Source organism: Mauremys reevesii, linkage group 13, assembly GCF_016161935.1.
Source record: "Mauremys reevesii isolate NIE-2019 linkage group 13, ASM1616193v1, whole genome shotgun sequence".
Classification (NCBI taxonomy): domain Eukaryota; kingdom Metazoa; phylum Chordata; order Testudines; family Geoemydidae; genus Mauremys; species Mauremys reevesii.
The window spans coordinates 5,373,567-5,393,880 of record NC_052635.1 but is presented as its reverse complement, the minus strand read 5'-3'; the positions used below and the strand labels follow the sequence as shown (position 1 = coordinate 5,393,880).

The 20,314-nt window shown below is 52.7% G+C and overlaps 1 protein-coding gene and 1 long non-coding RNA gene across 2 annotated transcripts; both read left to right on the top strand.

The window, feature by feature from the left end:
- Positions 1–453: 453 nt before the first annotated feature.
- On the top strand, positions 454–2,608 carry LOC120380562. The gene is made up of 3 exons (XR_005587802.1): positions 454–949; positions 1,417–1,455; positions 2,534–2,608. It is a non-coding gene; the product is annotated as an uncharacterized LOC120380562 (long non-coding RNA).
- Positions 2,609–2,717: 109 nt separating this feature from the next.
- On the top strand, positions 2,718–14,722 carry LOC120380892 (basement membrane-specific heparan sulfate proteoglycan core protein-like). The gene is made up of 10 exons (XM_039498786.1): positions 2,718–2,830; positions 4,122–4,394; positions 5,560–5,853; positions 7,427–7,723; positions 8,369–8,725; positions 9,336–9,434; positions 10,282–10,303; positions 12,331–12,368; positions 12,643–12,803; positions 13,273–14,722. The coding sequence occupies exons 1-10, from the start codon at positions 2,827–2,829 to the stop codon at positions 13,378–13,380; spliced, it is 1,653 nt and encodes a 550-aa protein (XP_039354720.1). The 5' UTR covers positions 2,718–2,826; the 3' UTR covers positions 13,381–14,722.
- The last annotated feature ends 5,592 nt before the right edge of the window (positions 14,723–20,314 follow it).

The window sequence follows — 20,314 nt, the reverse complement described above, 5'->3', positions numbered from 1 at the left end:
TCAGAGGGGAGCAGGCGGCTCGCAGGAGATGGAGGTTGGGGGTGCAGCTTACAGGCTCAGACTGGTCCCCCCAGAATGGAGCTAAACATGTCTCCCTGTGCCAGGTGAATGACTCACCCTGCACCCCTCCTTACGTGCCTGCCTCATTCACGCCTTCCCTCCGTCTCCCCCTTTCTCTGCCTCACTCTGCCACCCTCTCCTTCATCCTCCCCACTCCTCCATCTCTCTCCCTCATTCACAGATTCACTCCGTGTGTCTGACTTTCATTCCCCCTCTCCCTCCCCTCCTTCTCTCACAGTCGCCCTCTCCACTCCTCCTTCTCGCTGTCTCTCATTCAATCTTTCTGTTTCTGACTGTCCGCCTTGTTCTCAGTCAGAGACCTCCTTCTGCACTTCTCCTGCTGTCTCTTTCTCTTTCACTCTCTCCATCTGCATCACTCCTCTTCTTCAGACACTGTCTCTTCTTCTCCCTCTTCACTCATCCTTTTGTCAGTGTCTCATTCACCCTTTCCTTTTCTCACTCTTGCTCCATGTCACTGATCAGTTCACTCCTGCTCTCTTTCACTTCCTCTATTTGCAAAGCAGCCTGTCTCTTCATCTCTTTGCCTCTGTCTAGTTCCCCATTTTGCTCTCTCACTCTTTCATTCCATCTCCCCCATTAATCTGTCAGGTTTCTCCATCCCGGACACCAGTGTTCTCCAGTGATCAGCAGGTCTTGAGGCTGCATCATCACCACACTTCCGGGCTCCTTTCAGACACCGGCTGGCCCATCCCAGGAGCTGGTTCCTCTCTCGGATGTGCAGACATTGGGGAAGTGTCTCGCCCCATGGGACGGACGGTCACAGATATTTCTAAGAGCTCAGTTGCTATTTAGGTAGCCCATCGCAGGAGCAGATTCACCCAGCAGCAGCATCCTGTTACACCCAGCATGGAGCTCCTCCATCTCCTGGGTGAGCGACCCTGCACTCCTCCTTCAGCCTGTGTCTCCTTCCCCCCCTTCTCTGCATGCGTCTCACCTTCTCCTTCCTCCTCCAGCACCTCGGGGCCTCTTGTCCCCCAGCCTCCATTCAGCGGCAGTTGAGGGGGCGTCCGGCATTTCCCTGCTGTGTGGGGTCGGCTAACGGGGCCTTTCTATGCAGGGACCATGAACCCTGAGCCTCGGGCTTCTGCAAATAGAATCTCAGTCACCAGGTGGCTTCTTTCCTAGGGCTTTACTCGAGTATCGAGCTCCTGGTCTTTCCCCGACAGTCATTTCCTTCCACCTACTGCCTGTCGCTCTGCCCTAGGGAAATAGATGTTGAGCCTCGTCCACCTGGGCTCACGTCTCCCTAAATTACTTTACCTGTTCCCCAGACCTGTTCCTGCTTGTGCCGTTTCCACAGCTCTCAGTCCCCATCTCATCTCTTCTCTCCTTCAGCTTCTCTCCAGATCTTTCCCCGGCTGGTGTCACCTGCAGGTAAGGAGGAACTCAATCCACACACATGTCCCAGCTGTCTGTCCAGGTGGGTCCCCTCCATGTTAGGGGGTCACCCCATGGGGCAGACTTCAAGTTCCAGTCTGGCCCCATGGCAAGGGGTCTGGCTGGTTGGGTCAGAGAATGGGACATGGGGCCTTTCACCTCTAGGGGCTGCCAGCTCTGATCCTGCCCCAGAGGAACTGGCTGGTCAATGGGATGGGGAATGGGACCAGACAGGGGACACTGATTCCAGTATTCGCTTCTCTGCCTGGCTTCTCAGTGTGAGGTTGCAGGCACTGTGTGTAGATACCACCCCCTTCCAGGCATTGTGTGCAGAGACTTTCCCACTCCACCTCTGAATGTGTCTCACTCTCTTTATGCTCCACTCAGCTCCCAGATTCAGGACCTGCCAAGGGCCCCAGGCAAGACTTCCCAAAGTGACTGGAGATTTCTGGGGGGCTCAATTTTCTGAGGTCCCCTGGAGGCCTTATAGGGTCTAGATTCTCTGATGGGGGAGCCACCCCCCTGCTTAGAACCAGACCCCTGTAAGCTGCTTGAAATGGAGCACCCCAGAAACAGACTCTAACCGTGGCCTCAGGGCCAGACGCAGAGTGAAATCTCAGCAGCGCTGGCTGCAAGCCAGGAGGTGGGTTGGGATTTGATCCGGGGGGCTTCTGTGGCGGGACGTCTCTCTCCCTAGCTGCCATCTCCTCTCATCTTCCCACCCCCACTCCCACTTCCCTCGTCCATCCGGTCTCAGCACCCCCACAGTTCTGACTGAGCTGCTCCATGCCCTGCAGAGCCCGTGACGTATGGCGTGGCCAGGTGGGAACCAGAACCCCCCAGAGGTGACGGGGGCTCCTTCCCCTTCCCATGGAGCACATGGGCAGGGGTGAAGCCACGAGAGATGCAGCCAGAGCTTGGGGGCCTGTGGGGTGCAGACACCAGGTGTCTTGTTGTGTGGGAGGAACGGAGAGCTGCGAGGGGCTGCCAGCTACCGCCAAGGGGGACAGAAATAGGGAGGCAGCACTTGGCTGAGGGAGTATAACATCTCCTGAATCTCTCTGCCCTTCCTCAGCCCCCCTGCAAGCCCCCACCATCATCGTGGACCCCCATCACCCTGTGTATTTCCCGGGGGAGCGTCTCACCCTCAGATGCTCAGCCTCTAGCGGGCAGGCGGTGACCAGCTACCAGTTCTACAATCACCGCGGGGATCGGGTCTTCACAGAAACCACCGGCCTGCCTGGGGGGCCCTGGCTGGTCCTGACGGCTGAGACGGGGAAGTCCGGGGCGTACAGCTGTGAGTACTGGGCAGTGAGAGACGGCCGGCCCATCTACTCTGCACGCAGCCAGCTCGTCCCGGTACCAGTGATGGGTGAGTCCCCTTTCTCCTGCTGTCTAATAGGGGATTCCTGTCCCCATCTCCATCACACGTGAGACCCCAACCCCTCATATGTGGGGAGGGTCACCAGCCTGCTCACTTCAACCCCCAGGGTCTCCTACCCTTGATGGATGGTCCCGTTGTCTTCACTCCACCTACCCCAAAAAAAAATGAACCCCCACAAACAAACCAGAACCATTTCACAGATTCTCAAACCAGAAAGGGCCCCTGTGATCCCCTAGTCCCATCTCCATCGGACATCCCCAGAGTAATTCCTGTTTGAACTAGAACAGATCTTCTAGGGAAACACCCACCCTTGTTTTAAAAATGGCCAGTGATGGAGAATCCAGGGAGACTGCGTTCGATTTTAATCGGTAAACACCAATTTCACTGCCCACACACAACACATCAGAGAAATATTTCCAACCTTCATAACTGAAATTTACCACTAGGCAAAGTAAGAACAATGATGACGAGATCAATTTCAGGCTATTTACTTTGATGTTTTGTCCGTGTGGTCTCACTACAAGCACTGCGCCGGCCACGTTGCGTGAGCACAGCCTCTGGAGTGCAAGCCAGGGGCTTCTTCCTTTTCACCTCATCAGGCCCTAAAGGAGCCCGGTTTGAATGAGCATCTCCTAGGACGCTTTCTCACAGCCCCTGGGGGTGCAGGGAGCAGCCAGCCCTCACGCTCTCTCTAGCCCCTAAGCATTCTCTCTATCTCCCCGGGGAGCGTGTTACTCTCCGGTGCTCGGCTCCCAGGAGGGAAATATCACTTCAGCGATAAAATCAGGGTGCAGGGTGCACTCCTTGCCCAGAACAGGGGTGCTCAGCTGGGACTCACAGCTGTGATGGGGATCCCAAAAGCACACACCTGCCTGTCCTGGGGAGCAAAGTCTGGGTGGGAGACCATCTCAGAGCGCAGACATCCCTGCTTGGCCCTAGGGACTGGTGCGTCTGTTTCCTAGGGCTGGCTGAGCTGGGGTCGATGGCATTTCTTCCCCCCCCCGACCCCCCAGGGGCTCAGACACAACCAGCAATCTAGCTGCTGTCAAGGGAATCAGCTCAGTTTCACTACCTGGTTCTCCTTCTACTTGTGTCAGGTTTTCAAGAACTGAAATTCACTCCCCTCTCAGAGCTGAGGATAGAACCCAGGAATCCTAGCTCCCAGCCCATGCCTTGATTTGATCTTTACACCCCACTTCCTCATCACCAATTGCTCTGCTGTTTCCACACTCTCGGTACATTAACACCCCCTCTTCTCTCTGATTGTTGCTCTTCACAGATTTCCCTGTTGCTCCATCCATCTCTGTGATATCTGATCCCCCGGGGAAAAGCCCTGTTACCATCCTATGCTCGGCCCCTTTGGGACACGTGGCTACAAGGTACCAGTTCCTGAGGCAGGGGAATGTCATTGTCTCACAGCCGGGTGCCCGTCTCCAGCTCCATCAGTCTGATTTGGACGCTACCAGCACTTACACCTGCAGCTATGAGATCAGTGTCTCAGGGAGAATGATCCAGTCACTGCCGAGTGCCCCCCTCTCAATCCATCTGACTGGTGAGTCATGTTTCCATCTACACCTCTTGGGTCAGGCGATGGCTGTTCAGACATCTGGCCTGCAGAACGGAGAGGCTGTGGGCTACCAACCGGTACGTCTGTGATGGACTGAGCAATCTGTCTGTAGAGCTGATGAATCCTGTCTGATATTGGGGGGTTGGTATCTGGGCCAGACTGCAGACTCCACTTTGGATGGGGGATTCTTTACCTTCACAGTGGTCAGTTGGTCTCCATCTTCAGCTGAACCTCCGAAGGAAGGTGGGAACAGAATCACACAAGAGAGTGGTTAAAATGCTCAGCCATTGTAATGTGATTGCTCTGGGCAATCAGAGAGCTCCTGTCCAGGAGAGCTGTTTTGTCAAGGGAGGTCGTGTTAGCAACTAAGTCCCTGTGATGCTCTCCTCAGCAAGGGAGAGCTGTGGTGCTGCTGAAATCCCACCTCTTGGCCTTGCCGGCAAATTTCTTGCGATCTGCCAGTCCAAACCTGGCCTTGCAGGTCCAAATCGGTGTCCGTAGAGGCATCTCCCTGCAGTTCCCAGTCCTGCTGCTGGGAGACTCACAGGAATTACTAAATTCATTGTCTCCACAGAGACCGAGCACCGGATGGCCTGTTGGGTTAGCTCTAGGCTCACACCTGCCTGATTCCAGGAGCATCACCTGATGGTCTTTAAAGACCAATCAACCTTCCCTGAAATGGGCAAGAAAATGGAAAAAAATCAGTAAATGAAAAGTGGGTGAACCCAGAACTGATGCTCCTCAAAGAAAACATCACTGGGTGGGGAAGGAACGTTAGTGACCAGGGAGGGAAATATGGTGTGGTAGCAAATGAACTTGAGTGTCATCTACCTTTGGACACATCAGCCATCTCAGGGGGCTGAACAGTCAGGCTTTGGGGAATCTTTCTCCACATGACTCATCCTTACATTTCTGGCCAGGTTTGGCGCTGAGTAATGCTCTGATTTGCTCTTCGCTGTTGGGGCGCAGAGTGTGGCTACCAGGGAATGGGAGGTATGAAGGGATTCTCTGTCAAAGGGTGGAAGTGGGGGTGTAGCTTCTCCAAGGGGTATGTGACAGCTCCCCATTTTATTTACACAATCAGCCAGGGCTCTTCATTCAGAGCCCTTCCATTTCTCTCCTTGTTTTCTGTGCTCTTCATTCTCTCCAGGTGTCCCACTCCCCCCACCAGCCCCCCAAATCATTCTGGACCCCCCAAAACACATCTATTTTCAGGGGGAACATGTCAAGCTCACCTGCTTAGTTCCTGGCAGCGAGCAGGTGAGGGGATACAGATTCTACCATCAAAGAAGGGAGCAGATCTCCGAGCTGGATGAGGGGCCTTGGCTGGAGCGTATAGCTATGACTGGGAATGCTGGGGCGTACTCCTGTGCCTATTGGATAACCCGATCTGGGCAAGCGATCCTGTCAGGGAAGAGTGATTCTGTCTTCATCACCGTGAGTGGTGAGTCCGGCCCTGTCTGCAGTACCCCTTTGGCCTTGGTGTGTGTTCTGGAGAGGCCCTACTCCTTCCATGGGCTCCAGAGTCTTCATGGTCACCTGTTGAATCCCACTGACCACTGTGAGGTGGGAAACTGAGACAGGATCCCACCCAATATTGGCTTAATCTATTTTTTTTTATGTTTATTTATACATTTTCTGATTGAATCATTGACACTTGTCCATTCTGATCATACATGTGTGAAAAACTATAAGACCGATCAGACTGAACAGGTAGGGGCCCAAGTTTCCAAATTTGTCTCAGTCTCTGGACCAGTGTTCTCCACTTTGGGCCCTCGGTCACTTCCTTTTTAGACATTAATTTGTTCTTCTATGTCTGTCATCCTGTGTCTCCAGTTATACATTTACCCAAATGTTCATAAGTTGTTCTCATTCTTCTCTGTTACAAATCATTGGCATTACATCAGCATAACTCCATGATTCTTTTACCAGTCAGCATACATCGTCATGAGCTATGAAGATTAAACTAATAAAACAGCCCTTATTTTTCCCATTCCACATATTGCAGTGGTAGGTGTTCAGCAGGATTTGCAGATTGAGACAGTCTGACATGGGCCGTGATGTGCAGGTGTTTGCCATCCCAGACACCCAATACATGGCCAGTGGTGGCTTCCTAGGTGTAATGGAATTGCTTAAAAAAAGCCATGGCCACACAACTCGAAACATGGCACACATGACTTGAAATACTCACCAAGGTTGTCAAAATGTAGAGCGATTTGCTGAATGCCTCCCCAGAGGAGTGAAGATTTGTCGACCTGGAGATCTTTAAATCATCTCCGAACAAAAGTTGGCAACTCCAAAGTGAATCTGTGGAAGTGGGGCTAGTCCACTGACCCAGACACATGTGACTGCAGCAAACACAAACTAGGGAACATCTCTTGGTCTGCTGGCTCCTGGGGGAAGATCTGCAGACTGGGCCATAGCATGTGCCCAGCACTGGGGAAACCTATGATTGTCGTGGAGGACACACGATGAAATAGACCATTCAACATCCATCATCATGAACGATTAGTATTAAACTACCAAACCACAGCCGTGATTTATACCATTCAACACATTTCTCACTCTTTAGCGCCACAGGTTATTACCTGTGTCTCGTCCTCAGTTATCCAGGAGTGTCACCATTATTTTTCTTGAGAAGGAAAATTTATGGAGACCACCAGGTCCTTCTGGTGTCATATCCTCGTCTTTGCCAACTGTGGGTTGGTCCAGGCTCATTTGCTCCAAGTTGAGCAGCTCAAAGTTCAGCACTTCTGATTCTAAATCACTCGAAAGTCTCGCCAGGAATTTCCCCTGTTGTATTTTGAGGTGCTTATTCGGTTAGGTGCTGTAGCCGTTCCCCCACAGCTCTGCCAGTTCCAAGATGCCACTCTGCTCAAACTGGGGACTGGCATCTGCCCTGTGGGGTTTTTGCTGTGGGGTATTTCACAGGCTGGGGGATCACTGGACTCCCCGTATCGACTTCTCTTGACTCTGGGGGTAGCCCCTCTGTACTGACCCCTTTCTCTCTATTGCAGCACCTCCTCTGGTCCCCAAACTCTCTCTGCACCCCAAGCTCCCTGTGTACCTGCCCGTGGAGAAGGTCACCCTCAACTGCTCAGCACCCCATGGCGAGGAGGTGGTGGGGTTCAGGTTCCACCAGCACAGAGGGGATCAGACCCCTGAAGAGCTGCCAACTGCCAGCGGGGGGCCCTGGATGGACCTCACAGCGCAGATGGGGAATGACGGCTCCTACACCTGTCAGTACTGGAGATGGGAGGCCGGGCAGGAGATTGTATCCGAGAACAGTAACAGCATCACTGTACCAGTGTCAGGTGAGGCGACGACCCCTGGGATGCTCCGGCCGGGGTCTCTCCCCACATTTCAGGTGGTGCTAGAGAGCCAGAGGAGCAGTGGGGCTGGGGGGGAGAGCGATGCCCCCCATCAAAGCTCTTCTTCCTCTGCCCTTCCCCACCCCCACCCTGTGCTGCCCCCAAGTGCCCATTATACAGAACAGCCGCCCCTTCTCCCCCCACCCTCTGCTGCCCCTAGTGCCCATTATACAGAACAGCCGCCCCTTCCCCACCCCACCCTCTGCTGCCCCCTGGTGCCCATTATACAGTATAGCGGCCCCTTCCCCCCCCCCACCCTCTGCTGCCCCCTAGTGCCCATTATACAGTACAGCCGCCCCTCCCCCACCCCCACCCTCTGCTGCCCCCTATTGCCCATTATACAGTACAGCCGCCACTTCCCCACCCCCTCTGCTGCCCCGAGTGCCCATTATACAGTACAGGCGCCCCTACCCCACCCCACCCTCTGCTGCCCCCTAGTGCCCATTATACAGTATAGCCACCCCTTCCCCACCCCTCACACTCTGCTGCAGCTAGTGCCTATTATATAGTACAGCCGCCCCTTCCTGACACTAAGCATTCAGGAAGGTCCTTTCTCTGCTGACCCCTCCCCTATTCTGCCCCTCTCAGATCACCCTTCCCAGCCAGTGCTGAGCGTGGATCCCCCGTCCGGAGCGGTGAGCGAAGGGCTCCCCCTGCTCATCACCTGCATGGCTCCTGAGGACGCCAGCAAGCGGAGGTTTCACTTCTACAAGGATGGAGCCGATCTCATCCCTGGGGACGTGGGGTCAGAGATCAGCACCATGGAGCCCGACACCGGCTCTATAAATGTCTCTGTGCTCAGCATCCCATGGGCCGGTCCCGAGAGCACTGGGGAATTCACCTGTGGGTACGAGAAGAATATTAGAGGGAGGTGGATCCCTTCCCCCAGGAGCTGGGCTGTGAATGTCACCGTGACAGCAAAGGCTTCCCCAGGCTCCATTCAGGGTATGTCTACTCTTCACACCATGCCCGGCTCTCACTCATCCACACATAAATCAGTCTGACTTGGGTCAGCAAGCACTCAGGAGCTGGGTCCTGGGACCCTGCTGTGGGGGTGGGTCAGAGCCCAAGTCCTGCTGTGATGCGGATTCAAGCCCATCCATTGCTAGTGTGGACACAGCTCAAGCCCCAGACCTGGCTCAGAAGGTCTGTGTGGTGCAATGTGGATGCGTTAGCATGTCGCAGAAACCTGGGTGCAGCCATTGCAATCCCAGCATGGACTGAGAAAAACCAGCTCCACCAGTCTGGATCCCGCACATCCATGTTCACAACTCAGTGGGGACATACCCTCAAAGCACTGGGCAAGCTGCTTGCTGGGGGAGAAATCAGAGCCAGGCATCACCCCTGGGAGATAGAGCATAAAGGATGGAGGGGGCAGGGACAGAGCCTGTCTCATGAAAGACTCTCTGGCAGAATTTATGACCCATGGGGTGCGGCTCCTGTGTCTGAGCCACGGAGGGCAGCACTGCAGCCAAGGGCAGCTCCTCTCTTCTAGCAGTGGGTGCAAAATACCCCTCATTTGCTGGCGGCTCACCCGTCCCCTTCTCATTCCCAGTCTGGCCTCTGTGGATCTACCTGGTGGCCGGAGGCATCGGGGCCGCAGCTCTGCTCCCCCTGCTGCTTCTCCTCATCTGCCTCTGCCGGAGGAGGAAAGGTACTGGGGAGGGCAGACCGGGAGGAGGGGTGGAAGCTGGGTCTCTCACTTAGGAGCCTTGAATTGCTGCCAGCACCTGCATTTTGGGGTGGGATTTGGGGGGGATCCAACAGGCCTTTATTAGTTATAATCCCTGGATGTTACCTAGTTCAGAAGCATGTGACAGAGGAAAACAGTATCAGATTCCCCCTTCTGCACTCTTGGGAGGGGGGCACTTTTCAGAGTCAATCAGCAGAAGGGAGCCCTGTGGGCACCCACCAGGGGATATGCTCCCTGTCCACCAGATCTGAGCCCTGCTCCTCTGAAAGCAGACTGGCCCCCAATTCGGTCACACACGCCTGCTCGGTCCCTCAGCTTCCAGGCAGCTCAGGTTTATCTGGTTCACTGGCTTCACCTTAGAGCACCGTTCTCCTCCACATGAGGTGCTTGGTTGTGTCTCCAGGGACACTGAACTGAAGGTTATTTCATGGGGCTAGAGGTAAAGATGCAGAGAGAATCAGGAATCGGGATTTGGAAACAGAAGGTGACAAGTGAAAAGACCCCATGAGATGCAATCGAGAGCCAGTACTTGGGAACGCGGTACTTCTCTGTTCTCTTCGGTATGTCTCATCCCAACAGCCAGCCTTGCAGCCTTGTCTGATCTGTAGAGCAGGGATATCCCCGTCTCAGGTGGTGGGTTTCTCCCCCCACAGGCTCAGTGCACAATATCCTACATCGCTCTAAAGTGGTTCCCTGTTCAAACACCTCCCACTGAGCATGGCAATCCTGAGACCTTTGCTTTCGGCCAAGGCCCCACAATACCATGCAGGCTCCTGTTTAATGGCTCTGTTTCCCCTTCTCTTCACAGGTGGTATCACGGCAGAGACACAGTAAGTTGCCTCAATTCCAGAGGCCGATACACCCCCACCCCTCAGGGACTGGCTCTGTCCATCCCTCACGGGGCTTGTCCGGGTTCCCTCCCCACTCTGAAATCTGGGGTACAGATGTGGGGACCCGCATGAAGGACCCCCTAAGCTTATTTTTACCAGCTTAGGTTAAAAAATTCCCCAAGGCACAAATTCCTTCCTTTGTCCTTGGACAGTATTGCTGCCACCACCAAGTGATTTAGACAAAGATTCAGGAAAAGGACCACTTAGAGTCCCTGTTTCCCCAAAATATCCGCCCAAGCCCCTTCATCCCCTTTCCTGGGGAGGTTTGAGAATAATATACCAACCAATTGCCTTTAATAAAAGTACAGACCAGACCCTTTATGTCTAGGACACTAAAATCAATCAGGTTCTTAAAAGAAGAACTTTATAATAAAGAAAAAAGTAAAGGAAGCACCTCTGTAAAATCAAAATAAAAGGTAATTTTACAGGATAATAAAGAAAATTAAAACAAAGAGGTTTCCCCTCTAGTCTCAACTTCAAAGTTACAAAAACAGAAATAAACCTCCATCTTATCATAGGAAAAATTCACAAGCTAAAACAAAAGATAATCTAATGCATTTCCTTGCCCTTACTTGCAATTATGTCATTTTAGATGTATCGTTTCAAGGTATCTTTTCAAAAGATGGCTTCCCTGCTTGGTCTCTCTCTCTCTATCCAGAGGGAACAAAGAGATCACAAACAAAACCTCCCCCCTCCCCATATTTGAAAGTAGCATCTTTCCTTATTGGTCCTTTTCATCAGGTGCCAACCAGGTTATTTCAGCTTCTTAAAAATAATTCTGTACCTCTGACTGTACTTCTGGCCAGGAGAGATTTTATGTTACTGCATCCATAAAGGTTGTTACCCTTCCATTTATATTTATCACAGGCTATTCATGCCCACCCACCCCAACAGACTGTCCCATCCCATAAGAAATTCATTGTAAGCAATGGGCAAGGGGAACGGCCACCCCAGCCCGGCATCTAATCTGGTAAATTTCCTAGGGCCCCAACTTCTAATCTATGTCATGTAATATTTGCTGCAACACTGCCATGTACTAGGATGGGGCATCTTCTCCCCTAGGCCAAGCTCGTAGGACCTGTGTTGAGAATGACTAGGCTTGGCAGAATTCATTTTTTGTTTTGCTGTAATTTAAATGAATAATATCAATGGTTATTTTAAGCGCCCCCCCCCCCAATTTTTCCTCTTCAAATTGTCAAAGTCGCAGGAAATTCTGAGGAAGACACTCTAATTCTTTAAGGACAGGAGACATCCACTAAAACAAACTGCCGATCTCCCATGTCAAAATAGGCAAAGTAAATATCCTTAAAGCAAACTAAATAGGCAGCATTGTTCTTACTTTGCCTATTTGTAAATTTTGATCATCATCAATGGAAATACTTTTTAAATCCGTTTGTGTGTGTACGGCAAAGTTGACCTATGCCGATGTTGACCAAGGAAGATCTAATGCTCCCAAACCTACAAATGAAAGAGAGAACATGGAATGAATGAATGAGTTTGAGAGGAGATGAATGAGAGAGAGGATGAATGGGAGACAGAACGAAAGAACGAGACTAAAGGAGAGTGCATGAATCAATGAAGGAAGGAAGTAGAAGAGATGATTGGGAGACAGAAGGAAGGGGTGTGTGACAGAGGGAACTAAAGAGAGCAGAAAAGTGATTATGCGAAAGAATGAATGAAAGAAAAAGAGGAAATAATTGAGAGAGACAGACAGAATAAAGGAAAGAAAGAAGGAGAAAATGACCGAGTTTGCAAAGAGATGAATGAGAAACAAAGATGAATCAATGGGAATGGATGATTGAAAAAAACAGAAACTACAGTAACCTTGACCCAACCACCGCAGCCACCTCCTCTCTCCCCAGTGCCATTACCCCAGTAACCTTAAATCTTCCTGCCCTGGGATCAGAACCCCAACCCAGCTCAGCAGACCCTGCTCTACCACTGATGTTTGGTTCTCCTTCTTTCAGCCCACTTTATGTCAACAGACCCTCCAGCACTGGCACAGGTGAGTAACACTTCCAGGTGCCACCATAGGTGACAGAGATGCATACCCCACTGGTGGAAGACATGGGGTCTGGAACCCTGGGGTGGGGTCTCTGGGGCACTTCCCCTTTAAGAGGGGAATTTCTGACTACCACACTCTGACTTCCTTATGGGTAACTCTAATGTGAGGTTGCCACCTACTGATTAAAGATGGGAACCACAGAAAAGAGAAGATATTCACCCCCTGGGATCTCCTGGGAGACCAGGCCACAGGGAATGATTTCTTGTGTGGTTAGTTCTGCAGCAACGGATCCATGATGGGCAGGTACAGCCAGTGACCCATAACCACCCAGCGCCGCCCAATGACCCTGGAGGGAAGCCCAGAGTGGGTCGAAACCCACAGGAAAGAGGCAAGAGAGAAGAGGATGCAGATGCCAGGGTAGAGTGCAACTCCTTGGTAAGATCAGGAGAGCGCGCACCACCTTCGGAGCCCCACATCCCGCTCCCTGCATCACAGAAACCCCCAGTGCCATCCTGGGGCATTGGGGTCAGCAACGACTGCATGGGGAGAGCGCCCTCTATTGTGTCTCCACCCTGATCCTTGCAACACAGCTCCCTCTGTCATTGCATAGGGGTCAGCAGAGACTCCAAGGGGAGAGCCCCCCCTTCTGAGCCTCCCATCCTGCCCCCCACAGCACAGTGCCCCCTACTGCCACACTGAGGCATTGGGGTCAGCACAAACTGCACAGGGAGACATCCCCTACTACAACTCCCCATCCAACGGCCTGCAGCAGAGCACCCCCTAGTGTCCCACTGGGGGATTGTAGTCTGCTCTGAGCAGAGAGTGCCCCCTCCTGAGCCTCCCAGCGTGCTCCCTGCAGCACAGCCCCCCTAGCTGACACGAGCCCCTGTCTTTTCTGTCCTAGGTGAGCAATCCTGTCTATTCCATGCTGACTCCCTCTAGCGCCGGGGCCCAGCAGAGAGGAGGAAAGTACATCTCGGAGGCTGTGGTGTACAGCGAAATCCCGTACTGATCACGGCCTCTGCCACCACCCCTCCCCATCCTACCCCATGCTGAGAACACCTCACATAACACCCCATCCCCCCAACCTTTCCTTCCCTGCAAACCCTGCTAACGGCCACAAACTTCTTCCTGGTGTACTTTGAATGCGGGGGGCGGGAGGGCTGGCAGCCAGGACTCCTGGGTTCTATCCCAGCTCAGGAATGGGAGTGGGGTTAGTGGGTTCGAGCAGGGGATGGGACTGGGATCCAGGATCTGTGAAGGGAGTAGATTAGAGTGGGGAAGAGTCATAATTCCTAACACTTGGGTTATTTTCAGCATACGGGTTAGAGGAGGGCGTTTGGGTTTTAATCTGTCAAAGAGAAGCGGTTGCAGAACTATGTGAAATAGTCCAGAGCGGCCCCTACCCCATGTCTGTTCCAATGCACATTGCACCCTTTTGTTGTGGGAACCTTCTCTTACAATGGGACCCCCCTGGATATTATTACTTTTGTTCCTTTGCCTTGGAGTTCTGGGTCGGTGTTTTCAAAAATCCTTTAAACAAAATGAAATCAAATTGATTTTTATTAAGGGGTTAGATAGGGGAGTGGCCTCGACACACACACACATCTCATCCCCTCCAGTAGGGGGCAGAAGGGAGGGACACACACACGGATGGAGGACAGCGTGTGAGCAAGACATCTATGCAACATCCCCAGCATCAAAAGAGCATCCAATACTGGGAAACATTAAGAAACCACTGAAATGCAGCCACTGGGGGTGAGTGAGGTGAGCACTGACCACTCTTAAACACAGTTAGTGCTACCCCTCCAAAGGGATCTTCACCCAGGGCTGAAATGCAGCCACTTCTGGGGGATGGTTTGACAGCAGTTTAGCAGCATCAGGGCAAGTACTGCGGAAGGGGATCTCGCCCCCAGTACCAAAATGCAGCCACTTCTAGGGTGGAACATGGCAGCTCTTGAAGAGGTGCCTGGAAGAGCTGTTCGAGAGATGGGGATGTGACATTCCCCTGGTGTTATCTAGACCAGTGATCTGCTTGGTCACTCCAGTCCTTGACTCTGGGAGCCAGCCTTACCCTGCTCTGCTGTGAGAACCCCCACTCCTGGGCTGTTCACGCACAGCCTCTGGCATGTCAGCTGCTCCTTGGCTTGTGCAACTGAATGACACTAGCCAATATCTCCGGTCCCAGACACAACCATAGGAACCTCCAATCTACAGTTTCCAGTTATGCCCTATGGACGCTGCAAGCTTATATGCGTTCGTCAATTTAAGAAAGAAATTGATATATACCGGGCTTGTTATCCCAAGGGGAGTCTCTGACACGCTTCAAACCAAACGCACTGCTTCAGGTAGAATAAACAAACAGATTTATTAACTACAAAGATAGATTTTAAGTGATTATTAGTCAAAACATAAGAAGTCGGATTTGGTCAAATGAAATAAAAGCAAAACGCATTCTAAGCTGGTCTTAACACTTTCAGTGCCCTTACAAACTTAGATGCGTCTCACCACAGGCTGGCTGGCTGCCCTTCAGCCAGGCTCTCCCCTTTGATCAGCGCTTCAGTCGCTTGGCGGTGATGTCTGTAGATGGAGGTGGAAGGGAGAGGAAGAGCAGGGCAAACGTCTCTCCCTTTTATCATGTCCTTTCTTCCCTCTTGGCTTTGCCCCCCGCCCCCTCCTGCCACTTCAGGGTCAGGTGAGCGTTACCTGATTATAGTCCCAAAGGGCCCAAAGGAAGGGGGTTGTTCAGCCTCAAAACTATATACATGAAATTACAACCTATAACATCACTATAACAACAATACCCAGAGCATCATGAGCCTTCCGAAGACACCTGACATGACAAACTTTTCATTGGATACCACAGAATCATTTTACATGGATGAACATGGGGGTGCAGGGTGTTCCCCTGAGGTACAGAGCATCACAGGGGGCTGGAGAAACCTGGGTTCAATTGAGGCTGCAATTTGAGGGAGGCAAAACGAGTTGTGAAAATGCCAAGGGATCTGTGATGACCACGAGCGGTGAACGAAGGAGTGTTTCATTTTAAACCAGACAGCACAGCGCCCCCTAGTGCCATGCTGGGGAATTGGGGTCACCGCTGACTGCAGAGTGAGAACACCCCCTCCTGAGCCCCTGGCCTGCTCCCTACAGCACAGCGCCTCCTAGAGCCACACTCAGGGATTGAGGTCAGTACTGACTCTGAAGGGACAGCGCCCCCTACAGGCTCCCCTGCCCTGCTCCCAGCGGTGCTGTAGAGATCCTCCTCCGAGCACTGATGTCACCCATGTGTCTCTCCCATACAAGGTGGGATTGGACAATGGCACAAGAGGCTATGCCAGTCTGCGTTGCTCCTGGCCTGCATGGGGTTCACAGGAGGGTCATAGGCCGAGCAGGGGAGTCCGGACTCAGAGATCTGATGCATTCCCCAAATTGCCAGCTCAAACACTCTTCGTGAGTTTGCTCGATTGCTCACAACACAGAGCTCATCCGCTTTCCTATGACTGAATCTTGCCTATGACTTGTGTTGCCTAGAGGTAGCTTATCCAGTGGTCAAACAAGGAAGAACCTGGGATGCGGGACTCCTGGGTTCAATTTTCCCCCCTCCACTGAGTTGTGTGCCTCAGTTTCCCATTTATAAATTGGGGATCACGCTTCTGTCTCATGGGGATTGACACAGGTGCAGACTGCAGTGAGATGCTCAGATCAAAGATGTGGCAGGGGCACCAAAGGATTAAATCTCACCACCCGTAGCCCTGTTCACACTGTGGAGGCAGTATTTCCCTTCAGCTCCTCGAGGCAGGGCTGCAAGGTGGTGATGGCGCAGTGCGGGGGCGGGTGGGCCTATTACTCATCTCTGCAACCGCAACAGCGCCAGCTGTTTCTCTGCGGCTGTGAGGCTCCCTGCGTCGGCTGGCTCCCCCGGGCTGCTGCGCCCTGCGGTTTCCAAGGGCAGGGCAGTGGCTGGGTTGCTATTGGCCCCCGCCCCAATGCACTGGGTCTGTGTGTCCTGCCCTCCATGTGATTATGGGGTTGACACACACCCAACGCTGGGTCTCCTTCCTGCTCAGAGACACACACAGCAATGGCTACTGCATTGGTGTCACCCCCACAAACACACCTGCATAGCCGGTATGGAGCGGCAGGTCTGTGTGATCCTGGACGCTGACCATCCCGAGCCAGAGCCAGAAGCAGGCAAAGCAGGGTCCTCTGGACATACTGAGATCTTCCTACAGTTTTCAAATGGGCTGACAGGCCATTTGCTCCAAGCTACACCTCCCTAAAGTCTCTTCCTCACAGCGCCACACCTGCCCCTTCTCCCCAGCGCTCTCACTCCCTTTAGCTGATCTCCACCTTGCTAAACCCACCATCACCCCCAAAATAGCCATGCCGTCAGTTGCCATCCCATTGATCTCTCCCCTCAGGGTGTCCTACCCCTTTCCCTGGCCTGTGGCCACCTGCTCTATTTCAATCCATGGCCAGTCATTAGGCCCGGCTGAAACAGACATAGTGGGGCAGGTGATATCGGTTATTGGACCAACTTCTGTTGGTGAGACACAGGCTTTCAAGCCACAGGGAGCTCATCAGGTCACTAAAGAAATCTTCATCTGGGTTAGTGTAATGGAGTCAGCACCCACCTCTCGCGAGCGCCCCCACTGGTTGGGTGGGTCCATGGTCTTTAAATCAGTCCCAGCCCTGCCTTTGGGCCGTACCCCCCCACGGCTTCCTCCCTCCAGGCTTCCTTCCCTCCCTCTCTTCCTCTAAGGCGTGGGAGGGGGAGGGGAATCGACCTAAGATACGCAACTTCAGCTATGAGAATGTCTTTGGTCAACTTACCTCACATCCTCACAGCACAAGGTCGACCGCCGCCGCTCCCCTATCGACTCCACTTTCGCCTCTCTCCGCGGTGGAGTACAGGAGTCAACGGCAGAATCCGGCGGGTAGTGTAGACATACCCTTAGTCTGTTTTGGTCCCAGTTTTCAGCTGGGTCTCCTGACAGTTCAGTCCCCTTCTGGATGTTTCCTGATGTCCAGTTGTAGGCCCTTCCCCAGTGGCCTTCAGGAGGGCTTGGGCACACCCACTGCGCCAGGCCCCAGCCTTCACCGCTGCCTTATCCTTAGCTCAGGGCTCAGCTAAGCTGAGGCCCAGCAGCAGCCAGGAGCTCTTCCTTGCTCCCCCAGTCCCTACGAGCACTTGACTGTCCGTCGTCCTGCAGTTCCCTCACCCAGCCACACCATCCATGCACCTCCAGCTCTAGCAAGGAGCTGCACTGTCTCTGTAGCTCCTTTTTATACGGCCCTGCTGGACATTGATTGGCTGCTTCCCCTGCAGCCACTCTACCCTGCTTGGAGGACCTCTCCCCTGCTCCTGACCGGTGGCGAGTGTGGCAGGACCCTGAGGGCTCCAGCAGGGGGCCTCTGGGCTAGTCCAGCCCATCACAGTTAGTTAGAAGCATCAGGGCATTTCCCGGGTCTGCCAGTTGCTCAGAGCAGCTGTTAGACTGTAATGACGGCCAGACTGGGTCAGGCCAATGGTCCATCTAACCCGCTATCCTATCTCTGACAGTCACGGATGCTTCAGAAGGAAGGAACAGAACAGGGCAATTTATCCTGCGATTCATCCCCTGTCATCCAGTCCCAGCTCCCGGCAGACAGAGGTTTAGGACACCCCAAGCACAGGGTTGAGTCCCAGACCATCTTGAACCCAATTTTACTTTGGCCTTCACAGCATCCCCGAGCAGTGAGTTCCACTGGTTGTCAGTGCGTTGGGTGAAGAAGTATTTCCTTCTGTTTGTTTCAAACCTCTTGCCTGTCCATTTCATTGGGTAATCCCTCACCCTTTTAAATAACCCTTCCAAGTTCACCTTCTCCACACCCTTCATGACTTTATAGACCTCAATCATATCCCCTCCCGCCTCAGTCATTTCTCTTCTAAGCTGAACAGTTGCCGTCTTTTTGGCCTGCCCCCTGTTCTGTCTGGATTTATATCTGTCTCCAGCTGTGACAAAGGGAAGAATTGTTTGCAATATTTTCACGATGCTGGCATGTGCCTCAGTTTCCCCTCTCTACTTGACAGTGCTACCCAGTGGGAGGGGAAAAGGGGAAAGGCTGCTATAAGGCATTTGACTGCCAAGTGTCCCTGCAAATCCCAACTCAGGTGCATTGCTCCTCCAAGGGTGGACAAGCCTCTACCAGGCATCTCCCTCATCTGCCCTCACTGGGCAGAGCTTAGGGGGTGAAGATGGAGGGCTGGGGAGCAGAGGCTCAATCCAGGAGACAGGGAGGTTGTGTGGCCAACCCTGAAGGACGTGTGGTCCCCCTCAGGGGTCTGGCACATGGAAGAGGTTCCTCCAAAGGACAGTGGAGAAGATGGGGTATCCCCTGAGCCTGGGTGTCCGTGGCAGAAGCCCAGGGAGGCCCTTGGCATCCTTTCAGCTTGGCCTATGGTGCCTAGCGGATCCATGGTGCACTGCTCTGGACATGCGATCCATGCTCAGCAGTGGGAGAGGAGGGGGAGCTAAGGGGAGCGGTGGAGGGGAGAGGTCAGCGGGGGAACCAAAGTGCTGAGTATAAGGAAGGGGTGGCTATACTGCATAATGGGCAGCAGAGGATGGGGGTGGGAAGGAGCAGCTGTGTGGATGTTGAAGTGCTCTGTTGCCAGAGCAGGGAGTAGAAGACCCCAGGAGACAAAGGGCTAATGAGAGGGGTGAGAGTTTTGCCCCCCAAAATCTGTAATATCTATGTAATGAAGAGAAAATGGGAGGTGTTGTGGGGATATACTGGGACTCCAAGTTGTCTTGACAGGCCAGGATCCTGATTTCCAGCTCCTGAAGTGCTGTCACCACTGGACCCGACTCCCTTCCTGAAGCCATGACCCCTTGGACTGGATGTGGGGCCTAGATCAGAGGTGGGAAGATTACAGCCCATAGCCCACATCTGGAAAAATTGTGTTGTTTGGGGAACACCCCCCCACACACACACATAAATGTTGAGAAAACTTAAAATATCTGCGGTAGTTACTTGCTTACCGAAACTAAACTTGCTTTACTCCTTAAAGAATGGGACATGCATTATGTAAAGTGGTGGTTTTCAATCTGTGGTCTGCAGATCCCTCAGGGTCCATAAACTAACATTTCCAAAGGCGTCCGCACCTCCATTTGAAATTCTTTAGGGGTCTGCATTCATGTAACCCTCCCCATCAGTACCTGGGCCAAACTTGGTGATGAATTCTGCTCACCTGCTACATGAGGCCCCACACTACAAGAAGGATGTGGAAAAATTGGAAAGAGTCCAGCGGAGGGCAACAAAAATGATTAGGGGGCTGAAGCACATGATTTATGAGGAGAGGCCGAGGGAACTGGGATTGTTTAGTCTGCAGAAGAGAAGAATGAGGGGGGATTTGATAGCTGCTTTCAACTACCTGAAAGGGGGTTCCAAGGAGGATGGATCTAGACTGTTCTCAGTGGTACCAGATGACAGAACAAGAAGCAATGGTCTCAAGTTGCAGTGGGGGAGGTCTAGGTTGGATATTAGGAAAAACTTTTTCCCTAGGAGGGTGGTGAAGCACTGGAATGGGTTCGCTAGGGAGGTGGTAGAATCTCCTTCCTTAGAGGTTTTTAAGGTCAGGCTTGACAAAGCCCTGGCTGGGATGATTTAGTTGGGTTTGGTCCTGCTTTGAGCAGAGGGTTGGACTAGATGACCTCCTGAGGTCCCTTCCAACCCTGATATTCCATGATTCTATGAGGCACGTTGCACATATGCTAAGAAAGGTCCGCAAATGCAGGGAGTGGGGAGGTTGAAAACCACTGATGCAGAGTTGAGTTAGCGCCTTAAACAGTGTGGTTTGGTAAGGTTCTGAAATAAGTTTAAATTCTTTTAGTTTTGCTTCAGATAATGACAAATACACCTCGTCTTAGGGCTGGAGCAGCAGATTCACAGTAAGGTTC

What these genes read in the sequence shown, in the direction of transcription:
- LOC120380892 (XM_039498786.1), top strand. An exon ending in TGTCTTCATCACCGTGAGTG is followed by an intron (nt 5,854 to 7,426) that starts GTGAGTCCGGCC and finishes TCTCTATTGCAG; the next exon opens with CACCTCCTCTGGTCCCCAAA. An exon ending in GGGTAGAGTGCAACTCCTTG is followed by an intron (nt 12,804 to 13,272) that starts GTAAGATCAGGA and finishes TTTCTGTCCTAG; the next exon opens with GTGAGCAATCCTGTCTATTC.